General features: G+C 45.5%; 3 protein-coding genes across 3 annotated transcripts in view; all 3 read left to right on the forward strand.

Moving 5' to 3' along the window:
• Positions 1-18,564, forward strand: part of LOC136856251 (microtubule-associated protein futsch-like) — a 40,703-nt gene extending 22,139 nt beyond the window's left edge. The window contains exon 7 of the mRNA XM_067133943.1: positions 14,017-18,564. Within this exon, the coding sequence (XP_066990044.1) occupies positions 14,017-18,549 (4,533 nt within the window). The 3' untranslated portion in view covers positions 18,550-18,564. The remainder of the gene's footprint in view (positions 1-14,016) is intronic.
• Positions 1,634-14,877, forward strand: LOC136856235 (putative surface protein SACOL0050). Its single transcript, XM_067133928.1, has 8 exons — positions 1,634-2,092; positions 2,227-2,407; positions 3,669-3,821; positions 3,999-4,172; positions 5,382-5,534; positions 6,049-6,225; positions 6,328-8,374; positions 8,467-14,877. The coding sequence occupies exons 1-8, from the start codon at positions 1,634-1,636 to the stop codon at positions 12,719-12,721; spliced, it is 7,599 nt and encodes a 2,532-aa protein (XP_066990029.1). The 3' UTR covers positions 12,722-14,877.
• Positions 18,552-22,321, forward strand: LOC136856252 (abnormal spindle-like microcephaly-associated protein homolog; the record flags this gene model as incomplete). Its single annotated transcript, XM_067133944.1, is given in 5 exon segments — positions 18,552-18,573; positions 18,576-19,146; positions 19,148-19,511; positions 19,514-19,777; positions 19,810-22,321. Coding segments are annotated over 5 exon segments (2,772 nt in total), but the record flags the coding sequence as incomplete, so codon positions are not given.
• Positions 22,322-22,791: the final 470 nt, after the last annotated feature.

Consider the following 22,791-nt stretch of genomic DNA (forward strand, 5'->3'; position numbering starts at 1 on the left):
GTACAGTAGTAGGATTTGACGCTGAACGGGGGCCCTTTCATTTCCGCTTCTTTTGTATAGACAACAGAAAACACCAGAATTATCATTCCTGTACAACAGATTATTATGATTTTTGTTTCATGGGAAACAATTTCAATTTTTGGCATTTGTATGTTTAAATTCTCGTTTTTCATTGCAGATTTTATTCCGTTTTCAGTTCTGCACACCAAGACGTAGCTGGTGTCTGAGATATTTCACACCCGAATACCGTCTTTAACTATTCTATTTCTCGTATGGAGTCTCAATGTTATTCATGAATTTTTCTCTAGGTCCATTATTACCTTTGCATGATAGTGTAAGGATTTTCCTCATTCATATCTTACGAGTAGAGAACCTTAGTAAGTGGTATGCAAGCTCGTAACTTTCCAGAATTCATTTTTTTTTTATTGTTCCCGAAACAGCTCTGTACTTTGGTTTTCTTAGACATGTCTCTCAAAACTAATGGCTAAACTTCTCTCTTGCCTGCTGGTGCTGCTGAATCCCCCCGAACTTACTGAACTTCCGCCACAGCCCAGGCCACCCTCTTGCGAGAATGTGGAGCGTGAAACTGTGTCGTTGCTGGAGTCTGCCAGAGCAGAGGACGATGCTGCGAATGGTGTAAAGGATGCGGAGGAGACGTGGGCCACTGAGAATGTGGAAATGAGTAGTCTCCAAGGACACGCGGAAGACACCGTCATCGCCTTGTCTGCAGCAGAAGGAAGTGGATCTGATGAGAATGTGGAAGGGGCAGGAAGTGATGAAACAGCAGCAGAAGAAGATCTTCAGACCATGAAGAAAGGAGAAGGCACTGATGCACCCGCAGCAGAAGAAAGTGCAGAGGCTGCGACTGCAGAAGAAGAAAGCCAAGATGCACCTGCAGCAGAAGAAAGTGCAGAGGCTGCGACTGCAGAAGAAGAAAGCCAAGATGCACCCACAGCAGAAGAAAGTGCAGAGGCTGCGACTGCAGAAGAAGAAAGCAAAGATGCACCCACAGCAGAAGAAAGTGCAGAGGCTGCGACTGCAGAAGAAGAAATCAGTGATGCACCCCAGCAGAAGAAAGTGCAGAGGCTGCGACTGCAGAAGAAGAAAGCAAAGATGCACCCGCAGCAGAAGAAAGTGCAGAGGCTGCGACTGCAGAAGAAGAAAGCAAAGATGCACCCGCAGCAGAAGAAAGTGCAGAGGCTGCGACTGCAGAAGAAATCAGTGATGCACCCGCAGCAGAAGAAAGTGCAGAGGCTGCGACTGCAGAAGAAGAAAGCAAAGATGCACCCGTAGCAGAAGAAAGTGCAGAGGCTGTGACTGCAGAAGAAATCAGTGATGCACCCAGCAGAAGAAGAAAGTGCAGAGGCTGCGACTGCAGAAGAAATCAGTGATGCACCCGCAGAAGCAGAAAGAAAGTGCAGAGGCTGTGACTGCAGAAGAAATCAGTGATGCACCCGCACCAGTGATGCACCCGCAGCAGAAGAAAGTGCAGAGGCTGCGACTGCAGAAGAAAGCAAAGATGCACCCGCAGCAGCAGAAGAAAGTGCAGAGGCTGTGACTGCGGAAGAAATCAGTGATGCACCCACAGCAGAAGAAAGTGCAGAGGCTGTGACTGCAGAAGAAGAAATCAGTGATGCACCACACAGCAGAAGAAAGTACAGAGGCTGTGACTGCAGAAGAAGAAAGCAAAGATGCACCCACAGCAGAAGAAAGTGCAGAGGCTGTGACTGCAGAAGAAATCAGTGATGCACCCACAGCAGAAGAAAGTGCAGAGGCTGCGACTGCAGAAGAAATCAGTGATGCACCAGTGCAGAGGCACTGCAGAAGAAAGTGCAGAGGCTGCGACTGCAGAAAAGAAATCAGTGATGCACCCGCAGCAGAAGAAAGTGCAGAGGCTGCGACTCCAGAAGAAAAGAAAGCAAAGATGCACCCGCAGCAGAAGAAAGTGCAGAGGCTGCAACTGCAGAAGAAATCAGTGATGCACCCGCAGAAGAAAGTGCAAAAAGTGCAGAGGCTGCAACTGCAGAAGAAATCAGTGATGAACCCACAGCAGAAGAAAGTGCAGAGGCTGCGACTGCAGAAGAAGAAATCAGTGATGCACCCACAGCAGAAGAGCAGAAGAAAGTGCAGAGGCTGCGACTGCAGAAGAAGAAAGCAAAAGATGCACCGCAGCAGAAGAAAGTGCAGAGGCTGCGACTGCAGAAGAAATCAGTGATGCACCCGCAGCAGAAGAAAGTGCAGAGGCTGCGACTGCAGAAGAAGAAAGCAAAGATGCACCCACAGCAGAAGAAAGTGCAGAAGGCTGCAACTGCAGAAGAAGAAATCAAAGATGCACCCGCAGCAGAAGAAAGTGCAGAGGCTGCGACTGCAGAAGAAGAAAGCAAAGATGCACCCGCAGCAGAAGAAAGTGCAGAGGCTGCAACTGCAGAAGAAATCAGTGATGCACCCGCAGCAGAAGAAAGTGCAGAGGCTGCGACTGCAGAAGAAATCAGTGATGCACCCGTAGCAGAAGAAAGTGCAGAGGCAGCAACTGCAGAAGAAATCAGTGATGCACCCACAGCAGAAGAAAGTGCAGAGGCTGCGACTGCAGAAGAAATCAGTGATGCACCCGCAGCAGAAGAAAGTGCAGAGGCTGCGACTGCAGAAGAAGAAAGCAAAGCTGCACCCGCAGCAGAAGAAAGTGCAGAGGCTGCAACTGCAGAAGAAATCAGTGATGCACCCACAGCAGAAGAAAGTGCAGAGGCTGTGACTGCAGAAGAAAATCAAAGATGCACCCACAGCAGAAGAAAGTGCAGAGGCTGCGACTGCAGAAGAAGAAATCAGTGATGCACCCGCGGCAGAAGAAAGTGCAGAGGCTGCAACTGCAGAAGAAATCAGTGATGCACCTGCAGCAGAAGAAAGTGCAGAGGCTGCGACTGCAGAAGAAGAAAGCAAAGCTGCACCCGCAGCAGAAGAAAGTGCAGAGGCTGCAACTGCAGAAGAAATCAGTGATGCACCCACAGCAGAAGAAAGTGCAGAGGCTGTGACTGCAGAAGAAGAAAGCAAAGATGCACCCACAGCAGAAGAAAGTGCAGAGGCTGCGACTGCAGAAGAAGAAATCAGTGATGCACCCGCAGCAGAAGAAAGTGCAGAGGCTGCGACTGCAGAAGAAGAAATCAGTGATGCACCCGCAGCAGAAGAAAGTGCAGAGGCTGCGACTGCAGAAGAAATCAGTGATGCACCCGCAGCAGAAGAAAGTGCAGAGGCTGCGACTGCAGAAGAAGAAAGCAAAGATGCACCCGCAGCAGAAGAAAGTGCAGAGGCTGCAACTGCAGAAGAAATCAGTGATGCACCCGCAGCAGAAGAAAGTGCAGAGGCTGCGACTGCAGAAGAAGAAAGCAAAGATGCACCCACAGCAGAAGAAAGTGCAGAGGCTGTGACTGCAGAAGAAATCAGTGATGCACCCGCAGCAGAAGAAAGTGCAGAGGCTGCAACTGCAGAAGAAATCAGTGATGCACCTGCAGTAGAAGAAAGTGCAGAGGCTGCGACTGCAGAAGAAATCAGTGATGCACCCGCAGCAGAAGAAAGTGCAGAGGCTGCGACTGCAGAAGAAGAAAGCAAAGATGCACCCGCAGCAGAAGAAAGTGCAGAGGCTGCGACTGCAGAAGAAATCAGTGATGCACCCACAGCAGAAGAAAGTGCAGAGGCTGTGACTGCAGAAGAAGAAAGCAAAGATGCACCCACAGCAGAAGAAAGTACAGAGGCTGTGACTGCAGAAGAAGAAAGCAAAGATGCACCCACAGCAGAAGAAAGTGCAGAGGCTGTGACTGCAGAAGAAATCAGTGATGCACCCACAGCAGAAGAAAGTGCAGAGGCTGCGACTGCAGAAGAAATCAGTGATGCACCCGCAGCAGAAGAAAGTGCAGAGGCTGCGACTGCAGAAGAAATCAGTGATGCACCCGCAGCAGAAGAAAGTGCAGAGGCTGTGACTGCAGAAGAAATCAGTGATGCACCCGCAGCAGAAGAAAGTGCAGAGGCTGCGACTGTAGAAGAAGAAAGCAAAGATGCACCCACAGCAGAAGAAAGTACAGAGGCTGCAACTGCAGAAGAAATCAGTGATGCACCCGCAGCAGAAGAAAGTGCAGAGGCTGCGACTGCAGAAGAAATCAGTGATGCACCCGCAGCAGAAGAAAGTGCAGAGGCTGCGACTGCAGAAGAAATCAGTGATGCACCCGCAGCAGAAGAAAGTGCAGAGGCTGCGACTGCAGAAAAAGAAAGCAAAGATGCACCCGCAGCAGAAGAAAGTGCAGAGGCTGCAACTGCAGAAGAAATCAGTGATGCACCCGCAGCAGAAGAAAGTGCAGAGGCTGTGACTGCAGAAGAAGAAAGCAAAGATGCACCCACAGCAGAAGAAAGTGCAGAGGCTGTGACTGCAGAAGAAATCAGTGATGCACCCACAGCAGAAGAAAGTGCAGAGGCTGCGACTGCAGAAGAAATCAGTGATGCACCCGCAGCAGAAGAAAGTGCAGAGGCTGTGACTGCAGAAGAAATCAGTGATGCACCCACAGCAGAAGAAAGTGCAGAGGCTGTGACTGCAGAAGAAATCAGTGATGCACCCACAACAGAAGAAAGTGCAGAGGCTGCAACTGCAGAAGAAGAAAGCCAAGATGCACCCACAGCAGAAGAAAGTGCAGAGGCTGCGACTGCAGAAGAAGAAAGCAAAGATGCACCCACAGCAGAAGAAAGTGCAGAGGCTGCAACTGCAGAAGAAATCAGTGATGCACCCACAGCAGAAGAAAGTGCAGAGGCTGCGACTGCAGAAGAAGAAAGCAAAGATGCACCCACAGCAGAAGAAAGTGCAGAGGCTGCGACTGCAGAAGAAATCAGTGATGCACCCGCAGCAGAAGAAAGTGCAGAGGCTGCGACTGCAGAAGAAAGCAAAGATGCACCCACAGCAGAAGAAAGTGCAGAGGCTGCAACTGCAGAAGAAATCAGTGATGCACCCACAGCCGAAGAAAGTGCAGAGGCTGCGACTGCAGAAGAAGAAAGCAAAGATGCACCCACAGCAGAAGAAAGTGCAGAGGCTGTGACTGCAGAAGAAATCAGTGATGCACCCACAGCAGAAGAAAGTGCAGAGGCTGTGACTGCAGAAGAAGAAAGCAATGATGCACCCACAGCAGAAGAAAGTGCAGAGGCTGCGACTGAAGAAGAAGAAAGCAAAGATGCACCCACAGCAGAAGAAAGTGCAGAGGCTGTGACTGCAGAAGAAGAAAGCAAAGATGCACCCACAGCAGAAGAAAGTGCAGAGGCTGCGACTGCAGAAGAAGAAAGCAAAGATGCACCCACAGCAGAAGAAAGTGCAGAGGCTGTGACTGCAGAAGAAATCAGTGATGCACCCACAGCAGAAGAAAGTGCAGAGGCTGTGACTGCAGAAGAAGAAAGCAAAGAGGCACCCACAGCAGAAGAAAGTACAGAGGCTTTGACTGCAGAAGAAGAAAGCAAAGATGCACCCACAGCAGAAGAAAGTGCAGAGGCTGCAACTGCAGAAGAAATCAGTGATGCACCTGCAGCAGAAGAAAGTGCAGAGGCTGCGACTGCAGAAGAAGAAAGCAAAGATGCACCCACAGCAGAAGAAAGTGCAGAGGCTGCAACTGCAGAAGAAATCAGTGATGCACCCACAGCAGAAGAAAGTGCAGAGGCTGCGACTGCAGAAGAAATCAGTGATGCACCCACAGCAGAAGAAAGTGCAGAGGCTGCGACTGCAGAAGAAGAAAATCAGTGATGCACCCACAGCAGAAGAAAGTGCAGAGGCTGTGACTGCAGAAGAAATCAGTGATGCACCCACAGCAGAAGAAAGTGCAGAGGCTGTGACTGCAGAAGAAGAAACCAAAGATGCACCCACAGCAGAAGAAAGTGCAGAGGCTGCAACTGCAGAAGAAATCAGTGATGCACCCACAGCAGAAGAAAGTGCAGAGGCTGCAACTGCAGAAGAAGAAAGCAAAGATGCACCCACAGCAGAAGAAAGTGCAGAGGCTGCAACTGCAGAAGAAATCAGTGATGCACCCACAGCAGAAGAAAGTGCAGAGGCTGTGACTGCAGAAGAAGAAAGCAAAGATGCACCCACAGCAGAAAAAAGTGCAGAGGCTGCAACTGCAGAAGAAATCAGTGATGCACCCACAGCAGAAGAAAGTGCAGAGGCTGCAACTGCAGAAGAAGAAAGCAAAGATGCACCCACAGCAGAAGAAAGTGCAGAGGCTGCAACTGCAGAAGAAATCAGTGATTCACCCACAGCAGAAGAAAGTGCAGAGGCTGTGACTGCAGAAGAAGAAAGCCAAGATGCACCCACAGCAGAAGAAAGTGCAGAGGCTGTGACTGCAGAGGATGAAAGCCAAGATGCACCCACAGCAGAAGAAAGTGCAGAGGCTGCGACTGCAGAAGAAGAAAGCAAAGATGCACCCACAGCAGAAGAAAGTGCAGAGGCTGCAACTGCAGAAGAAATCAGTGATGCACCCACAGCAGAAGAAAGTGCAGAGGCTGTGACTGCAGAGGATGAAAGCCACGATGCACCCACAGCAGAAGAAAGTGCAGAGGCTGTGACTGCAGAAGAAGAAAGCCAAGATGCACCCACAGCAGAAGAAAGTGCAGAGGCTGTGACTGCAGAAGAAGAAAGCAAAGATGCACCCACAGCAGAAGAAAGTGCAGAGGCTGCAACTGCAGAAGAAATCAGTGACGCACCCACAGCAGAAGAAAGTGCAGAGGCTGTGACTGCAGAAGAAAGCCAAGATGCACCTACAGCAGAAGAAAGTGCAGAGGCTGTGACTGCAGAAGAAGAAAGCAAAGATGCACCCACAGCAGAAGAAAGTGCAGAGGCTGTGACTGCAGAAGAAGAAAGCCAAGATGCACCTACAGCAGAAGAAAGTGCAGAGGCTGTGACTGCAGAAGAAGAAAGCAAAGATGCACCCGCAGAAGAAGAAAGTGCAGAGGCTGTGACTGCAGAAGAAGAAAGCCAAGATGCACCCACAGCAGAAGAAAGTGCAGAGGCTGCAACTGCAGAAGAAGAAAGCAAAGATGCACCCACAGCAGAAGAAAGTGCAGAGGCTGCAACTGCAGAAGTAGAAGCAGGCACTGCCACTCCTCCTACAGAAGAAAGTACAGATTCTCCTGAACTTGACGAAAATGCCAATAAACATAAACCCTTTTCACTGGAATACAAAGGAATGGACGGAGAAAGTGAAGAAGAAATCAACGCTAAGGAAATCCTCATGAATCTGTCTCTGGCAAGAGGTATCGAAGAGCAGAGAGACTTCGCCAAAACCGTGACAGGGAAAGGAGGCGGGTCGTTCCTCTCCGAGAACACCAAGGACAGCGAAGACCCCCAGAAAAATCTGAAAGAAAAGGTCGCCGACTTCAACGAAAGGCCTACGAGCGGCCAAGAACATCTACAGCAGGAGAGAACGGAGGACACAGATCTCAAGGGCAAGTCCACCGTGAAGGTGACAAAACGACAAACTACAGAAGATGAAGATGACATCTCTGATGACGTAAGCTGGATTGTGGTGGACAGAGATGAATCTGAAATTGCCCTGAGCCACAGGGAAGGTGTCAGCGAAGGTACTGGAAAGCACCTTGATGAACCAAAAGAGAAAGTTACAGATGACAAATCAGAAGAGAAAGATACAGATCACAAATCAGAAGAGAAAGTGACAAGTGAAAGTACAGTAAATAGCTCTGAAGATGCTGATAAGCTTGATGACAAATCAGAAGAGAAAGTTACAGATGACAAATCAGAAGAGAAAGGTACAGATGACAAATCAGAAGAGAAAGCAACAAGTGAAAGTACCGTAAACAGCACTGAAGATGTTGATAAGCGTGATGACAAATCTGAAGAGAAAGTTACAGATGACAAATCTGAAGAGAAAGTTATAGATGACAAATCAGAAGAGAAAGTTATAGATGACAAATCAGAAGAGAAAGTTATAGATGACAAATCAGAAGAGAAAGTTACAGGTAACAAATCTGAAGTTTCAGATGACAAATCTGAAGAGAAAGTTGCAGATGACAAATCTGAAGAGAAAGTTATAGATGACAAATCAGAAGAGAAAGTTGCAGATGACAAATCTGAAGAGAAAGTTATAGATGACAAATCAGAAGAGAAAGTTACAGGTAACAAATCTGAAGTTTCAGATGACAAATCTGAAGAGGAAGTTGCAGATGACAAATCAGAAGAAAAAGTGACAAGTGAAAGTACTGTAAGTGGAACAGAGGATGCTGATAAGCCTGATGACAATTCTGAAGAGAAAGTTACAGATGACAAATCAGAAGAGAAAGTTACAGATAACATATCTGAAGAGGAAGTTGCAGATGACAAATCAGAAGAAAGAAAAACAAGAAGAAAGTACTGTAAGATGGCACTGAGGATGCTGATAAGCCTGATGACAATTCTGAAGAGAAAGTTACAGATGACAAATCAGAAGAAAAAAGTTAAAGTACTGTAAATGGCACTGAGGATGCTGATAAGCCTGATGACAATTCTGAAGAGAAAATTACAAATGACAAATCAGAAGAGAAAGTTACAGATAACAAATCTGAAGAGGAAGTTCCAGATGACAAATCAGAAGAGAAAGTAACTAGTGAAAGTACTGTAAATAGCACTGAAGTTCATAAGTCTGATGACAAATCTGAAGAGAAAGTTACAAATGACAAATCTGAGAAAGTTATAGATGACAAGTCAGAAGAGAAATCAACAAGTGAAAGTACTGTAAATAGCACTGGAGAATCTGATAAGCCTGATGACAAATCTGAAGAGAAAGTTACAGATGACAAATCTGAAGAGGAAGTTGATGATAAATCAGAAGAAAAAGTAACAAGTGAAAGTACTGTAAGTGGCACTGAGGATGCTGATAAGCCTGATGACAATTCTGAAGAGAAAGTTACAGATGACAAATCAGAAGAGAAAGTTACAGATAAATCTGAAGAGGAAGTTGCAGATGACAAATTAGAAGTTGCAGATGACAAATCAGAAGAGAAAGTAACAAGTGAAAGTACTGTAAGTGGCACTGAGGATGCTGATAAGCCTGATGACAATTCTGAAGAGAAAATTACAGATGATAAATCAGAAGAGAAAGTCACAGATGACAAATCTGAAGAGAAAATTACAGATGACAAATCAGAAGAGAAAGTCACAGATGACAAATCTGAAGAGAAAGTTACAGATGAGAAATCAGTAGAGAAAGTTACAAGTGAAAGTATTGTAAATGGCAGTGATGCTAAGCCTGATGACAAATCTGAAGAGAAAGTTATAGATGAAAAATCAGAAGAGAAAGTTACAAGTGAAAGTACTTTAAATGGCAATGATGCTGATGACAAATCTGAAGAGAAAGTTACAGATGATAATTCTGGAGAGAATGGTATGGATGATAAATCAGAAGAGAAAGTAACAAGTGAAGATACCATAAACAGCACTGAAGAATCTGATAAGCCTAAAGACAAATCAGAAGAGAAAGTTACAGATGACAAATCAGAAGAGAAAGTTACAAGTGAAAGTATTGTAAATAGCACTGAAGATGCTAAGCCTGATGACAAGCCTGATGACAAATTTGAAGAGAAAGTTACGGATGACAAATCAGAAGAGAAAGTAACAAGTGAAAGTACCATAAATAGCACCAATGCTAAGCCTGATGACAAATCAGAAGAGAAAGTTACAGATGACAAATCAGAAGAGAAAGTAACAAGTGAAAGTACTGTAAATAGCATTGAAGAACCTGATAAGCCTGATGACAAATCTGAAGAGAAAGTTACAGATGAAAAATCAGAAGAGAAAATTTCAGATGACAAATCAGAAGAGAAAGTAACAAGTGAAAGCACTGTAAATAGCACTGAAGATGCTAGGCCTGATGACAAATCAGAAGAGAAAGTTACAGATGAAAAATCAGGAGAGAAAGTTACAGATGACAAATCAGAAGAGAAAGTAACAAGTGAAAGCACTGTAAATAGCACTGAAGATGCTAGGCCTGATGACAAATCAGAAGAGAAAGTTACAAGTGAAAGCACTGTAAATGGCAGTGAAAATCTTGATAACACTGATGACACATTAGAAGTGAAAGTTACAAGAGAAAATATTGTGAATGGAACTGAAGATGTTGATAAGCCAGATGACAAATCAGAAGAGAAAGTATTAAGTGAAAGTGCTGTAAATAGCAGTGAAGATTCTGATAAGCTTGACAAATCAGGAGAGAAAGTTCTTGGTGAAAGTTCTGTAAATGGCAGTGAAGATAATGATAACCTTGATGACAAATCGGAAAAGAAAGTTACATATGATAAATCAGAAGAGAAAGTTACAGATGACAAATTGGAAGAGAAAGTTACAAGTGAAAGTATTGTAAATGGAAGTGTAGATAATATGGCTGATGATAAGTTGAGAGAGAAAGTTTCAGATGAAATTACTGATTGTGAACTGGAAGAGAAAGTTACAAGTGAAAGTGAAGGCACTGACAAGCCTAATGGGGAAGCAGAACAGAAAGCTGTGGATGAAAGTATTTTAAATGGTAGTGAAAATACTAATCATCTTATTGAGGAAATGGAAGAGAAAGTTAAAGCTGCAGGTGAAAGTACTGAAAATGGCAGTGAAGATACTGGTGATCCTAATAAGAAAATAGAAGAGAAAGTTCCGAATGAAAGTACTACAAATGGCAAGGAAGATGTGAGTTCCGAAGAGAAAGTTGAAGACAAACTTACAAGTGAAAGCATTGTCAATTTCAGTGAGGTTACTAACCAGCCTAAAGAGAAAGTGGAAGAGAAAGTTATAGATGAAAGTCATGGACATGAGAGTGGAGAAGGTAAGATTATGGACGAGATCATCGGCAGCGTCTGCTCGCACATCAGTGAGTTTAAAGTGATGGTCAATGACAAAGGAATCATCAAAGGTGATAGCGGAGGGCCTAGCGGTCTTTCTGGGACGGCGGAAGGGAAGCCCTCGGGTGAAGGTGAAGTGAAAGCGAGTCACGAACCCGAGGAGGTGGGAGAAAGTACCTTAGCGTCTGCTGGGGCATCTGGCGATTTGGAAGCGGAGACTAAGATTAAAGATGCTGTTGCAGATTCTCCCAAGGAAGGCGTAGAATCTAGCGACCAAAGTACAATGCAGGAAAGTTGGAGCTCTGTAGGCGGAGCTCCGGAAGAGACGAGCGTTCCAAAAATTAAGGTGCATCTGTCAGCGGACCACGATGACCTTACCGAGAAGTCGCAGCCTGAAACCGAGAGACATAGTAACTCGGAAGACGAACTGACAGGTGGTGATAACCCACAGGACATTGACCCAGAAGGCAAAGCCCTAACAGAGACTCCTGTAGAGGAAAGCCACAACCCACATGGAGAAACTGTCAGTTCGGTTGATGCACCAACGAAAAATGGCAGTGAAAGATCAAACGATGGTCCAGATGAAGTCAGTTTGGGAGATAAAGACTTGATAAACTCTGACGGGAGCTCTTTGGACCCCGGCAAAGTAACAGGCATCTCCCTAGATACACAGTTTCAGGACACTGCCAAAGAGGAACGCGGAGAGCTCAACAGGCAGGTAAGGTACGTAGATACAGTTGACGGGCTGAAATCAGACAGCAACGAACCTCTTAATACCAACAGCGAGCTAGAAGACCCTAAACACAGCGCTGAAAACACAGGAGACGAGGACTTGACAAGAGTTGTGTCGAGCAGGGGAAAGTCTACATCTGCTGGAACAAAGAGATCTAGAGACTCAGCTGGTGATCTAGGTAAAGAGTGTGAGGATACTGATGACATCAGAGATAAGGCTGAGGAAAAGGACTCGCTGAAACCAGAAGACAAGGGAGGGAAAGACGAAGTGGGGGACTTAGCGGAAAATACAGAATCGAGGGAGAGGTTTCCAAAAGATGAAGACGCAAGGGGGAAGGACAAGGAATCACTGGTGGACGACAATACTAATCTAAATGTTAATTCAGATGAACAAGAAGACGTTTCAAAAGATCTTGTTGGGACTACTGGGAACACCGCTCATGCAACTGCACCCGAGATGACGAAAGAGGTCTCAGATGATTCTGAGGGCAAAGGCTTATTGGAAGGGGTCAAAGATGACCCCAGTGGAGAAGGGGAGATGATGGCTGCACTTGAACAGGTACCCTCAGATGCTGCCACCATTAACGATCATTTCGCCGGCACTCTCTCGCAAGAAGGTGTTTCTGATGTGCTTAACAATAATCCACCTTCTACGGAAACGAATGAAGAGGGCCTAAATCTGGACTCAACGGAAAAACAGTCCGTTACGTTCTACGATGAGACGTGCGTGAACAACAAAGAAGGAAATGAGAAAGACCCACACCTGAAGATGGAACCAAGCAGTTCACTCGATCCTGTTCAGCCAGACTTTGGGGGCAAGGTCAGCATAACGGAAGTGTGCAAGGAAGTAGAGAATAAAGGGGGTCCTGCTCTTACAAAGGAGAAGAAGCAAGATCACCAAATGGTCCCCACGTGCGACCGCTACAACAGCCAGGGAAAGCTCATTTCTTCTGCGAAGTCAGAGCACAGGAGTCACTCCGTGCAATCGGTCCACAGCGTGGACGACAAAACCTTCGTTGTTATCCAGGCGGACCACGGAAAGCCTCCGTCTAGCCCGTCTAGCACTTTCGTGGTACCCAGACCACCTACACCAGGTCCTGATCCGGCCGTCAGGAAAATGATAAGCCAGGAAGCGTTGAAAGAGGGCCTCCAGGGATAGTTGCATATGCATAACATTTCTGGAGAGGCCATGCTTGTCCAAGGGCAGTTCACTCTCTTCTCTTGAATTCAGTGCGTCTCTCCAAGTTGATGAGACTAAAGTCATTAGAATATTTTAGCGAAGAATAGAAATGTAGCTTTCCCACAAATTTTTGCTTTCTGGTCAAAACGATATTCAGTGGATTCCCGAAAACAGACAATCACAGTTACCCCGCTTAGCAAATACGTGCACCAATCTTCAGTGTATAAAATATAAATGCTATATCAATGGATACAATGAACTGAAACCAAGGGAGCGCAGTGCGATGATGAGTACTAAAACAATTGCGGGGTGGGGGCAGTGATTTCCAAACCCTGCTCGGCAGGGCCAGGAAGACACGCGCAAGGGTTCGCAACTGACGCGACGTCATCAGGAGCATAGGTGATTTAACGAGAGTGGTAAACCAGAGAAAAGAATGCGGGTACTACTTCGCACGCACCACCCTTGCATGGCCCCTCCCCCCGTGGAGCACGGGAACTAAAGAAAGAAGAAGGACTCGTCTTGTCCTTTGCACTCTGTACATAGACTTCATGCTTCACATTCTTAGACTACTTGACTGAGATGTGTTTTGAGATTACATTCATGTTACACTAGTTGATGTTTTCTGGTATGTAGCAACAGACAGCTTGTATCTAAAGGTTTATAGGTAGACTCCATACTAGCACACAGCCCTCTGTTTCTTTTTGTTTGTACACACAGGTAAGCAAGAGAGATTTTCACAGCCATTTGTATGTGAGAGACAACTAGCCAACTGTGTCACACTCCCTCATTCCTCAGAAACGTCTTAGTTTACTATTCTGGCTGATAGTGTTGTCACTGTGGTGATTACATTAGACGCTATGTGGCATTCATTAGACTTTCCAGTTCCTAACCTAGTTCGACATCTGCCGCACTCTTTCCTCACTCTGTGGTATGCTGTGTCTTGTCCACTTGCAAGACTCCTGTGCATTGTTTGTTTGTCCTTGCTGGAACGTGTCTTGATCACAAAAAAAAAAAATGGGCACTGAATTTTCATACTGTTTGTTGTTTGAAAAGATCTCATTCGTCTTTTATATTTGTTGAAATGCTAAACTTAAACTTCAATTATGCCAGTTTTTTTCCATTGCTGTACAGAACTCAAAAGAATAATTTAGCATCATTTTTTTTTAGTAAGCATTGAGTAACACTAAGAGTCAGTATTATTTGGAAATGATAAAGAGTTTAGCATATGAAATCATGCAAAGATAAAGTTTCTAATAATCCTTGCAATATTTCAGGCAGCTGCAATAGTAGCTGGCACAGACGAAGAACTAGCCCAGGCAGCAACAAAGATCCAAGCTGGTTTCAGGGGCTACAAAGCCAGGAAAGATCTGAAAGATAAGAATGCCGCAGTCCAAGAGATCAACCTGAACGACCCAGAGCTCCACGCAGCAGCGACATCCATCCAGGCGTCTTTCCGCGGCCACCAGGCGAGAAAGAGTCTCCAGTTGCAACAGGAGCTGGAAGCAGAAAGCAGTAATCAAGCAGAACCTGAGGAGGAGGCAGTGGTGCAAGACATCGACTTAAATGACCCCGAGGTTCAAAAAGCAGCGGTGGTAATCCAGTCTTCGTTCCGGCAGTACCAGTCCCACAAGGCTGCCGAGCCCGACCCAATGCCACTTGACGGAAAAGGAACCGGCGGTGACGACATCGACTTAGGAGATCCTGAGGTGGAAAAAGCAGCGATTGTGATACAATCATCCTATAGAGGGTTCAAGACAAGACAGGACCTAAAAGCCTCACCGGCCCCTGAGAGCGAGGACCAGTTCGACATCAACCTCCAAGACCCCGCCCTACGCGACGCAGCAACCTTAATCCAGTCTTCGTTCCGTGGCTATCAGTGCCGCAAGGGTCTGAAAGAACATCGTTCATCTGACAAAAAAGAAGAAGAAGAAGTGGATATAGATCTCAGCGATCCAGAGGTCCAGAAGGCAGCTATGACAATTCAGTCATCCTACCGGAATTATAGAGCGGCCAAGGACACCGACACTTCTGAGCCCGATGACATCGACATAGACTTGGGAGATCCTGACGTAGAAAAGGCTGCCATCAAGATACAGTCATCGTTTCGTGGGTTCCAGACTCGCAAGAACTTAAAAGATAACGACGAAGAAGAAAAGGAAGATGAGGTGGATTTAAGCGACGCTGAGGTTCAGAAAGCAGCGACAATCATCCAGGCTGGTTTCCGGGGCTTTAAGGTGCGCCGCGATCTGAGAGCCTCCAAGCCGACTGAAAATGTTGCACAGGAACTTGACCTGGAAGATCCCGCGCTCGAAAAGGCAGCCACTAAAATTCAGTCCTCTTTCCGAGGATACCAAACAAGGAAGAATTTGCAGCAGTCAAAACCTGTCGAAGAAATGGCAGAAGAAGCTGACCTGGATTTAGATGATCCTGAACTGGAGAAAGCTGCGTCTGTTATTCAGTCTCACTATCGTTCATTCCGAACAAGGCAAAAGCAGCCGTCTGCTGATGGAGAAGATGATTCATGTCTAGGTTTCAATGACGAAGAGTTGAAAAAAGCTGCCACCATCATACAGTCAGCATTCAGGGGCTTTAAGACGCGCCAGTCGCTAAAGGAACAGCGACAACCACCTCAGATAGAAATGGACGCACAAGATCCAGAGCTGAACAGAGCAGCTACAAAGATACAATCTAATTTCCGTGGCTACAGGACGAGAAGAGAAATGAGATTGGCGAAGACTCGTCCAGAGGAAGTTGTCCAAGACGTCGACTTATCAGACCCCGAGTTGCAGAAGGCGGCAACTACCATACAGTCCTGCTTTCGGGGATACAAAACCCGGAAACATCTGGGACTGAAGGAGACTTCTGACAACAACAATGACATGAGTCACTTAGATTTGAGTAATCAAGATCTCCATGAAGCCGCCAGATTAATCCAAAATTCTTTTAGACGTTACCAGTCGAGGAAAGACGGTAAGTTGTCGCAGCTTCCAGATGAAGATTTAGAAAACATCGATCTATCAGATCCTGAGTTGCAAAAAGCAGCCGCCATTATCCAATCATCTTTCAGAGGATTTCAGACAAGGAAATCCCTCAGAGCTTCAAAATCTCCTGACAAGGGCAATGGACTGGATTTAGATCTGAATGACCCTGAGTTACATGAAGCCACGAGAGTCATCCAAATGTCTTTTCGAGATTTCCAGTCCAGAAAAGAAGGTGAATCTTCCCAGGTTCCAGATGATGACTTGGAAAACATCGATTTAACAGATCCTGATTTACAGAAAGCTGCTGCTATCATACAATCATCTTTCAGAGGATTTCAGACCAGGAAAAACATCAGAGCTTCAAAATCTCCTGACAAGGACAACGGTCAGGATACAGATGATATAGAAAACATCGATCTGACTGATCCTGAACTGGAGAAAGCTGCGACTACCATTCAGTCTAGTTTCAGAGGATTTCAGACCAGAAAAAACATCAGAGCTTCAAAATCTCCTGACAAGGACAATGGTCAGGATACAGATGATATAGAAAACATCGATCTGACTGATCCTGAACTGGAGAAAGCTGCGACTACCATTCAGTCCAGTTTCAGAGGATTTCAGACCAGGAAAAACATCAGAGCTTCAAAATCTCCTGACAAGGGCAATGGTCTGGATTTAGATCTGAATGACCCTGAGTTACACGAAGCCGCAAGACTCATCCAAACATCTTTTCGAGATTTCCAGTCCAGAAAAGAAGGTGAATCTTCCCAGGTTCCAGATGATGACTTGGATGACATCGATTTAACAGATCCTGATTTACAGAAAGCTGCTGCTATCATACAATCATCTTTCAGAGGATTTCAGACCAGGAAAAACATCAGAGCTTCAAAATCTCCTGACAAGGGCAATGGTCCAGATTTAGATCTGAATGACCCTGAGTTACACGAAGCCGCAAGAGTCATCCAAATGTCTTTTCGAGATTTCCAGTCCAGAAAAGAAGGTGAATCTTCCCAGGTTCCAGACGGTGACTTGGAAAACATCGATTTAACAGATCCTGATTTACAGAAAGCTGCCGCTATCATACAATCATCTTTCAGAGGATTTCAGACCAGGAAAAACATCAGAGCTTCAAAATCTCCTGACAAGGGCAATGGTCTGGATTTAGATCTGAATGACCCTGAGTTACACGAAGCCGCGAGAGTCATCCAAACATCTTTTCGAGATTTCCAGTCCAGAAAAGAAGGTGAATCTTCCCAGGTTCCAGACGATGACTTGGAAAACATCGATTTAACAGATCCTGATTTACAGAAAGCTGCCGCTATCATACAATCATCTTTCAGAGGATTTCAGACCAGGAAAAACATCAGAGCTTCAAAATCCCCTGACAAAGACAATGGTCAGGACACAGACAACATAGAAGATATTGATCTGACAGATCCTGAACTGGAGAAAGCTGCGACTACCATTCAGTCTAGTTTCAGAGGATTTCAGACCAGGAAAAGCATCAGAGCTTCAAAATCTCCTGACAAAGACAATGGTCAGGACACAGACAACATAGAAGATATTGATCTGACAGATCCTGAACTGGAGAAAGCTGCGACTACCATTCAGTCTAGTTTCAGAGGATTTCAGACCAGGAAAAACATCAGAGCTTCAAAATCTCCTGACAAAGACAATGGTCAGGACACAGACAACATAGAAGATATTGATCTGACAGATCCTGAACTGGAGAAAGCTGCGACTACCATTCAGTCTAGTTTCAGAGGATTTCAGACCAGGAAAAACATCAGAGCTTCTAAATCTCCTGACAAAGACAATGGTCAGGATACAGATGATATAGAAAACATCGATCTGACAGATCCTGAACTGGAGAAAGCTGCGACTACTATTCAGTCTAGTTTCAGAGGATTTCAGACCAGGAAAAGCATCAGAGCTTCAAAATCTCCTGACAAAGACAATGGTCAGGATACAGATGATATAGAAAACATCGATCTGGCAGATCCTGAACTGGAGAAAGCTGCGACTACCATTCAGTCTAATTTCAGAGGATTTCAGACCAGGAAAAACATCAGAGCTTCAAAATCTCCTGACAAAGACAATGGTCAGGATACAGATGATATAGAAAACATCGATCTGACTGATCCTGAACTGGAGAAAGCTGCGACTACCATTCAGTCCAGTTTCAGAGGATTTCAGACCAGGAAAAACATCAGAGCTTCAAAATCTCCTGACAAAGACAATGGTCAGGATACAAATGATATAGAAAACATCGATCTGACTGATCCTGAACTGGAGAAAGCTGTGACTACCATTCAGTCCAGTTTCAGAGGATTTCAGACCAGGAAAAACATCAGAGCTTCAAAATCTCCTGACAAAGACAATGGTCAGGATACAGATGATATAGAAAACATCGATCTGACTGATCCTGAACTGGAGAAAGCTGCGACTACCATTCAGTCCAGTTTCAGAGGATTTCAGACCAGGAAAAACATCAGAGCTTCAAAATCTCCTGACAAAGACAATGGTCAGGATACAGATGATATAGAAAACATCGATCTGACTGATCCTGAACTGGAGAAAGCTGCGACTACCATTCAGTCCAGTTTCAGAGGATTTCAGACCAGGAAAAACATCAGAGCTTCAAAATCTCCTGACAAAGACAATGGTCAGGATACAGATGATATAGAAAACATCGATCTGACAGATCCTGAACTGGAGAAAGCTGCGACTACCATTCAGTCTAATTTCAGAGGATTTCAGACCAGGAAAACATCAGAGCTTCAAAATCTCCTGACAAAGACAATGGTCAGGATACAGATGATATAGAAAACATCGATCTGACAGATCCTGAACTGAGAAAGCTGCGACTACCATTCAGTCTAGTTTCAGAGGATTTCAGACCAGGAAAAACATCAGAGCTTCAAAATCTCCTGACAAAGACAATGGTCAGGATACAGATGATATAGAAAACATCGATCTGACAGATCCTGAACTGGAGAAAGCTGCGACTACCATTCAGTCCAGTTTCAGAGGATTTCAGACCAGGAAAAACATCAGAGCTTCAAAATCTCCTGACAAAGACAATGGTCAGGATACAGATGATATAGAAAACATCGATCTGACAGATCCTGAACTGGAGAAAGCAGCGACTACCATTCAGTCTAGTTTCAGAGGATTTCAGACCAGGAAAAACATCAGAGCTTCAAAATCTCCTGACAAAGACAATGGTCAGGATACAGATGATATAGAAAACATCGATCTGACTGATCCTGAACTGGAGAAAGCTGCGACTACCATTCAGTCCAGTTTCAGAGGATTTCAGACCAGGAAAAACATCAGAGCTTCAAAATCTCCGGACAAAGACAATGGTCATCATACAGATGATATAGAAAACATCGATCTGACTGATCCTGAACTGGAGAAAGACTACCATTCAGTCCAGTTTCAGAGGATTTCAGACCAGGAAAAACATCAGAGCTTCAAAATCTCCTGACAAAGACAATGGTCAGGATATAAACAACATAGAGGATATTGATCTGACTGATCCTGAACTGGAGAAAGCTGCGACTACCATTCAGTCTAGTTTCAGAGGATTTCAGACCAGGAAAAACATCAGAGCTTCAAAATCTCCGGACAAAGACAATGGTCAGGATACTGACAACATAGAAGATATTGATCTGACAGATCCTGAACTGGAGAAAGCTGCGACTACCATTCAGTCTAGTTTCAGAGGATTTCAGACCAGGAAAAGCATCAGAGCTTCAAAATCTCCTGACAAAGACAAACAGACAACATAGAAGATATTGATCTGACAGATCCTGAACTGGAGAAAGCTGCGACTACCATTCAGTCTAGTTTCAGAGGATTTCAGACCAGGAAAAACATCAGAGCTTCAAAATCTCCTGACAAAGACAATGGTCAGGATATAAACAACATAGAGGATATTGATCTGACAGATCCTGAACTGGAGAAAGCTGCGACTACCATTCAGTCCAATTTCAGAGGATTTCAGACCAGGAAAAACATCAGAGCTTCAAAATCTCCTGACAAAGACATTGGCCAGGATAAACAGATGATATAGAAAACATCGATCTGACTGATCCTGAACTGGAGAAAGCTGCGACTACCATTCAGTCCAATTTCAGAGGATTTCAGACCAGGAAATCTTTAAGAGGTTCAAAATCTCCTGACAGAGAAAATGTTGTGGACATTGATTTAGATGACCCTGAAGTACAGATGGCCGCTGTTAAGATACAGTCGTCTTTCAGAGGTCACAAAGTACGGAAGGATCTGGAAAATTCCGGGAAAGGGATAGACAACGTCAATGAAGAACCATTCGTTCCAGATATAGACTTACAGGATCCAGACGTACAAAATGCGGCTGCCAAGATTCAGGCCGGAATACGAGGATACCTGACGCGTAAAGAACTGAGGGCGCAGCGCACCAAGTCTACGGAGTCTGTCGCTGTTAACGACGATCTAGAAAAGGCGGCCACTAGAATCCAGGCGTCTTACAGAGGCTTCCAAGCTAGAAAGCTCATGAAAAGTCCAAAGTCCTCTTCAGGCAGGGGCTCCGGTAAGGGAAAGAAGACCGCTTTTCCCATAAAGATAAAGATGAATAATCTCACCATGGACTCGGACAGCGACGGTTATGAAGACGTTTTGGGAATCGAGGAAGCTGCCATCAGAATCCAATCTTTGTTCAGGGGTTTCAAAACCAGGAAATCTATGAAGGAAAGACAGAGGAACAGGTCCAGCGTCATAATTGAACCGTCTATAGTCATAACAGATGTGGATGATAATTCTGGTGTTCCCTGCACCGACAGTGTGCCACCGGGGTTGCACGAAAACTCCGGTAACCTAGACATTGCATACCAGGGCGAGAGCGATTGGTCCAACATTTCCAGCAGGGATGTCAGTCCATCTCCAGATATTTTATCGGCTGACATCAAGGAGGAAGAGCTAACCAGGGCAGCCACCAAGATACAGAGTGCCTTCCGAGGCTATCGGTGCCGGAAACAAATCACCGGCGGCAGTGCAGACGACGTGAGGCACGCAAAAGGAAGATCCACGCATACATCCAAGCCAGACGAGGAGGCCAAAGCTGCGACTAAAATCCAGGCTGCATTTAGGGGTTACAAAACAAGAAAAGGCCTCAAGGATTCGTCTGGGAAACCCTCGTACACAAGCTTGCCGCGAGGACTGCAGAACAGGCGCGACAGCATGGAAGCCGCCCAGAGCGAAGCCAGGAGGGGAAGCCTCGCCAGAGACGCTCTCGTGGCTAGCGTTCTCGAGGAGAGAATGAGCAAGGTCAACGGCATTCCTGACGACCCCGACGTCCTCAAGGCTGTCGTCACTCTGCAAGCTGGTATCCGTGGGTTCATTGCCAGGAGGCGGGTGGCCGCCAAAAAGTCTGGCGGCGTCCCCGAGACGAAGACTGCGAAAGACTTGACGCCGGAGGAAGCAGCCACCAAGATCCAAGCGGGTTTCCGTGGCTTCAAAGCACGCAGGGCACTGAGGGAACGCGCTCAGGCGAGTCTCGATTTGAGCGACCCTGCTGTCATCCAGGCTGCTGTGAGGATCCAGGCGGCCCTTCGGGGCCACCTGACCCGAAAAGAACTTCGCGGGGCATCGTAACGTGACAGTGATACCACCGCATCGGATGCCGGTCTCACAATAACTCTTCGTTTCTGTGATTGTACTATTAAGATAAAATGTAGACTATATATTTATTCGTTAGCACATTCGTTTATTTATTGCGAGCGAGACGCGCGGATGTCGCGTAGAGGTGACAGTTTTCAAGAACGATGAGCTGACGGAAGTAAAGGTGCTGTCAGTGTGTCACTGGAGTATATTTTGCAACTGTTGCTTTTGTTACACAGACTATTAATAACTGGTGTGAATATTGTCAGCATCATCAGCTTAAACATGGACGAAATAAGTTGCCGCACCTCTTACGCCCGATGTCTAAATAATGTGTGATCCCGTGAAAAATGTTATTATGTAGGAATTTTAAGCAGATCTTATTAGATTATCTATTGTTCTCTCAAAGCTACTATTTTCTATAAGAAGTTAAAAGCACGGGATAGTTGCATTTGTACCACAGGACTGCCTCAGTCATTTGTCCGTAGTCAACGCACTCCTGCGCGGCACAAGACCTTCGAGACGGGGCGACATCCCTTCGTTGCCCCAGGTAACAGATTTCAAAATGTGATATGTATAAGTTTTGTATGATAGACTTCAGCCGCTTCGTCGAACCTTTTTCAGACGCGTACCGTACGTACGTCGCTCTGGCGCGCCCGGAGTCCGTACGACGAGACGCGGAGAGCGAGTTTCGCCTACCTAAGTTTTGTGCCGTGTCCTTTAGTCCCAGTATTTTTCTTAATCGCCTCATCACCTAAGTAGAATCTAAGTGAATTAACCTGAAGAAATCAGCTTTAACGACTTCTCAAGTGTATTCTAAGACTGTTGTGCTGAGCGAAAGCCGTCGAGCCATTGTTATGCGCTTAATTGAGGTATATGTATATTATATGTATACAATTATATATATATTTATATAAACTTATTTTCAAAATGCTTCAATAAAATTGCTCCTGGCTTTTCTCTTTTGTTGGTGCCTCTGTGTTCCAGGTTGCTGCTGGTGAAACCCACTTTCAGATCCTGTTGTACCCTGTAATATTTTACAGTGTGTGTTTGTACCCGCATAAATATTCACGGTGTGTGTACAAGCACGCATTTACCTGTGGCTGAGTGGGCACCTTGCGTGCTGGAATGCGTACCCGGGTCACACGCTCAAGGTCTCACGAGATGGGAAACTTTGGGTATGACTACGCGTACCAAACCCGTACGGTAGCGATGACATAGGCCTACAGATACAATAAAGCATGAAAAAGGTGACTCATTTTAGGCCTAGGACGATTCACCTCATAGACTTCCTGGCAAGAAGGCTTGGAACCTTCTCAAGACTTGCCAAAAAGAAGGCCCCCTGGCCTGTGACATCCTTTGCCAAAGAACGATTTAAAAAAAAAGTACAAGATTAGAACTGCGATACGAAACTCAAGCACTGAC

This window comes from Macrobrachium rosenbergii, chromosome 35 (genome assembly GCF_040412425.1).
Source record: "Macrobrachium rosenbergii isolate ZJJX-2024 chromosome 35, ASM4041242v1, whole genome shotgun sequence".
Lineage (NCBI taxonomy): Eukaryota > Metazoa > Arthropoda > Malacostraca > Decapoda > Palaemonidae > Macrobrachium > Macrobrachium rosenbergii.